The 4,816-nt window shown below is 47.2% G+C and overlaps 1 protein-coding gene across 5 annotated transcripts in view; it reads left to right on the top strand.

Annotated features, from left to right (window-relative positions):
- Positions 1–4,362, top strand: part of LOC109290782 (zinc finger protein 501-like) — a 73,011-nt gene extending 68,649 nt beyond the window's left edge. For all 5 annotated transcript variants that reach the window (XM_019507547.1, XM_019507545.1, XM_019507542.1 and 2 more), the window contains exon 3: positions 2,517–4,362. In XM_019507547.1, the coding sequence (XP_019363092.1) occupies positions 2,517–3,712 (1,196 nt within the window). In that variant the 3' untranslated portion in view covers positions 3,713–4,362. The remainder of the gene's footprint in view (positions 1–2,516) is intronic.
- The last annotated feature ends 454 nt before the right edge of the window (positions 4,363–4,816 follow it).

Here is a 4,816-nt window from a genome sequence, read left to right as displayed (position 1 = left end):
AGAAAAACACAGATATTTTATTTTAACAGAGAAATGCGGATTTTGAGCTTCTGCAAAGAGCTCTCTGCAGGCTGGCAGAGTTCAGCCTGTGAGGAGCGGGAGGAGGGTAGTCAGGTAGGAGGCACCATGTGCACAGATATGCACATGGCCACCAGGCAGCCTGGAGAGCAGCTCCCGCAGCTAAGTATGATGTGGAGTAGGCAGGGGGAATTGAGGCCCCCATAGGAAGGAAGGGAGGGAGTTGGGCAGAGCTGGGGCAGGGGCTGCTGACCAGCTGGGACTGTACATGGGGCTTGAGGCCCAGGGCTCAAATACGTGCCACAGTGGCCCAGTGGGGAGTAAGATGGAGCCGTGGGCAGCTCATCTGGGTGTCAGGGGGGTTGGGGCTAGCTCCCTGCCACTGTGCATACTCCCAGGGGGGACATGTGCCCCCCGGATCTTTGCACGGGACGGGGATGGAGGTGGACTGCTCACTGCAGCGTTGGGCTCCCCACCCTGCTGCTCTCCGCTGGGGCTTCTGCGGCCCAGCGGCTGGGACCTGGCATGGCAGAGCAGACCAGGGCAGTTCCAAGCTTGGTGCCGCTGCTGTGAGCCCTATGCTGCCCTGCCAAAGCACTGCCAGGCAGCAGCGCAGATGGAGGGCACATCACCAGGGTGGTGCAGGACTCACAGTGACAAGGAGCTTCCTTGCCTGGCCTCACCCTATCCTGCTGTGCTGGGTCCTAGCCACTGGGCCATGGAGGCCCCAGGGGAGGGTGGAGAGCCTAAGCTCTCAGTGGGCAGCCCACACCTGCCCCTGCACATACATCTTGGGGGCATTGGTACCCCTGCTGGGGGCCTGTGGGTGGGAAGTGAGGGGCCTGGACCTGCATTCTGGTGAGCTAAGGGCAGGGATAGCTCTGATTTTCCATGATAAAAAACCCAAAATCAAATATCAAAATTCATAAGTGTTTAGAATTTATTTTATTATAGTGATTAGGGCACATGGTAGGCTTCAAATTGCTTTAAAATTGTAAATATATCAATTAAACATTGTGTTCAGTTGATACCTGTATATATAGTGGCATTTCATTTTAATCGCAAATTTTGGGGGTTTTATCAGAGATTTTGCAGGTTTTTATCAGAGAATTTGTGATTTTTTTTATCAGAGGAAACCTGGATCCCTGCTAATGAGCATGCAGAACAGTTGTGTGGATGCTTGTGCATCCACACTGCACATGGAATAGGATTACAAACTACCTAAGTGCCGAGCCAGCAGTTATGTGGCTGGGTAAGTGCCATTTGGGTGTGCAAGGTGAAATAGGGCTCTGCCCAAAGTGGCTTTTCTTCTGTGATAGGACAGGCACGAGTTTATGCAGGTCACATTCCTTTTCTCTTGGAATCTAAGTTTTCATGTATTTACTTTGATTTCTCTACTAACCAGAGTGGTATATAAGATTAGAGAGGATGCAGCTATGATAAACTGCTCCGGTTCAGAGATTATCTCCAACTTTTGGCTCAGCCACCAACATTACTTCCAGATATAAGAGAGAGAATATCTTAGAAAAGTATGCAAATACTCCATCCAGACCTGAAATTGCTATCTGATGATATGGACGTTGGCTAGCTATAATCTACTGGTAGAGATTATTCCACACAGGTAGAGAAGTAAGTGTTCTACAAAGGAAGCTTGCAACCCAAAATGGAAAATATTCTCTGTGGGAGAGAGAACCCCCTTTGGAATCCAATTTCAACCCTTTGGAAGGTCCTATCCTCCAAATTCTGCTATATCCTACAGTAAAGACTTTATGGATTCTTCATTTTCTTGTTATGCCCACCTTCTTGCTTAGTCTCATTCAGTATTTTTCTACCATACTTTTTTATGGATTCCTAAAACAAGAAATTTACTCATACAACCCACAGTCAGGAAGCCCCCTCTGAAGGAGTCTGCCTTCCTGATGGCTATTGCCTTAGCCAAAAGTGTCAAGGAATGGACTCTAATTCTTCATTGTGGCTTCTAGTGGTTGCTGTAAGACAAATTAAATAATTATGATTAGAAGAAATATGGTCACCTTTGGCTTTTTATTGAATATCTTTAAATAAAACAATCCTCTGATTTGAACAGAACACCCTGATTTTTTTTAATTCATAAAAAATATTGTTGCCTAAATATTTCTGGTCCCTTGTTTATTGAAAATCTTCTATAGGGTGGGCCTGAGTTACGCTAACATTTCTGGCACCTTAGGGGTTATCTCCACCAGAGCAGCCATGTCCCGCAGTCTATCCCACCCACCCAAGCCTGCAGGCACACTCCAGTGCTAAAAGTGTACTGGTGAGGCCACTCTAGGCTCATCCTTTAGAGGTAACTATCAAATACTCTGGAGAGCAAAAACTCAAGAGCAGCCTCAGCCTCAAGCACTTGGGGGTTACCTGTTAAAAGAAAATGTAGTATATATTAATACAGAAATATGATGGTCAGATGATGTCTTTTTGAGTTCCCTCCAGTGACTTATGTCAGAATTCTCATTTTATTGCAGCAGGTGGTGGGATTCTTAGTGAGAATGAGGAGAATCCCCACCAGGATGACCCCAAGTCAATGGAAGCATATGACACAGTGTCAGACGCATCCCAAGATGATATTTACCAGAGCCCTGAGAAGAGCCAAAGCTGTGGTCACAGGCGCCGGTCAGAAAGGCTTCAGAGATCTCCTCCAGGACAGAGTCAAGGCAAAGGAATCGCATGTGAAAGACAGTTTAGGAAACTTCCAGACATGGTGCAACAGAGAAGTTTTACAGCAGGAGGGCCGACAATATGCAACGACTGCGGGAAAAGCTTCAGGGTGAGCTCCAACCTTGTACAGCACCAGAGAATCCACACAGGGGAAAAGCCTTTTGGGTGTGCTGTGTGCGGAGGGAGCTTCCGGCAGCGCTCGCACCTCATCCAGCACCAGAGAATCCACACGGGGGAGAGACCATTTGCATGCACTGACTGTGGGAAGAAGTTCAGCATGAGCTCCAAGCTCATTCAGCACCAGATCATCCACACAGGTGAGAAGCCCTATAAATGCAGTGACTGTGGGAAGAGCTTCACAGGGAACTCGCAGCTAATCCAGCACCAGAGGATCCACACAGGAGAGAAACCCTACAAATGTCACAACTGTGGGAAGAGCTTCAGTGTGAGCTCAGCCCTCATTCGACATCAGCGGATCCACACAGGAGAGAAACCGTATGAGTGCTCAGACTGTGGGAAGAGCTTCAGTCAGAGCTCAGAGCTCATGAAGCACCAGAGAGTGCACACGGGCGAGAAGCCCTATGAGTGCGCCCAGTGTGGGAAGAGCTTCACCGTGAGCTCCGCCCTCATCCAGCATCGACGCTTCCACAGGGGGGAGAGACCCTATGGATGTGCTGAATGTGGGAAGAGCTTCACTGTGAGTTCCCACCTCATCCAGCATCGGCGCTTCCACACTGTTGAGAGGCCCTATGAGTGCGTGGCCTGCGGAAAGAACTTCCTCTGGCGCTCAGCCCTTCTCCGGCACCAGAGGGTCCACACAGGGGAGAGACCCTATGCATGCACTGAATGTGGGGAGAGCTTCCGGCAAAGTGCACACCTCATACAGCACCGCAGAGTCCACACGGGGGAGAGACCCTATGCATGTGCTGACTGTGGGAAAGGGTTCACTGTGAGCTCTGCTCTCATTCGGCACCAGAGAATTCATCAGGGAGGGAAATCCTGAACACAGGGAACCCTGCCAGTCTGATATCCTCCCATAGAATTTGCCCAGGGCTACAAGACAGGGGTGTTTCTCCCACTAGATCTACTCTATTCATGGAGAATGAAAAGTGTCTTGTTGAGAACAGAGCATAGAGGGTTGAGTCAGATGCAGAGAAATGGTCATTTGAGCTATCTGGGGTGTGCAAAGAAATGTGATGGAAGCCTGACAAGAATCAGGAGTTCTTGGGGGAATGGATAAATTGGAGATTGAGGAAGAACAGATACTGTGAAAAGAGGGGAGACATTTTGAGACAGTATTAATAAAAACACTTAAGAGGAAATTTGAAATTGTTCTATTCCTCTGTCCACACTGTGGATTTCAGACAGTATATAATAGGAGTTAATGGGAACATCTTTTAAGTAAAGTAGTTTCATTCTCAGACTGCTCCCTTCAACTCAGTGGCTTGGTACCCTTATCTGTAAAGTTCGGCAATAGTAATAATGGGAACCATCTTTACAGAAGGATGGGAGTATTCAATTCATATGTCAAGGTAGTGCACAGAAACCTCAAGAAGAATTTTGTACATTGTGTTCTACACAAATCTGTTTATGCAGCCCTTGCTCAGAATTTAGCTTTTCCTCTTGTTGTTATTAACTAGGATTTTTCTTGACGTTATAGGTTTTGTGGGTTTTTCTCTTTTTTCCACAGGGTGCACTTGTGTTTCTTTTTTATTTTTCAATCAGAGTTTTATTCCCTTCCATAAAACACTACCTTTATTATTTTTCAAAATTCTTGATCAAAGCATGCTTAAGACATCCAGTCTCCTCCATGTATCTGAGAGATTCCTTATTGTCAAACAGTATGTCATTAGATTCCCCTAGTGATTAGCAATACACAGCAAAAATCACCCCACCTTTCTCCTCCATATCCACCCCATTCACCAAAGCTTATGAACATCAGAAGTGAGGAGTACATGTGAGCTCAAGAGCTGCAGAGGGCAAGCAGCCATGCACTGAAGCATCCTCATGCCCCTGCCAGCTGTATCAACATGTGCTACTGCATACAAAAGACACCACTGCAGGACAACACTTGTATTTACAAGTACTAACCTGTGGTGGGAGTTAG

The sequence above is a fragment of the Gavialis gangeticus genome, unplaced genomic scaffold (genome assembly GCF_001723915.1).
Source record: "Gavialis gangeticus isolate Ggan-Ray unplaced genomic scaffold, GavGan_comp1, whole genome shotgun sequence".
Classification (NCBI taxonomy): Eukaryota; Metazoa; Chordata; order Crocodylia; family Gavialidae; genus Gavialis; species Gavialis gangeticus.
The sequence above is the reverse complement of the archived record's forward strand: the minus strand, read 5'-3'. Positions and strand labels throughout refer to the sequence as shown.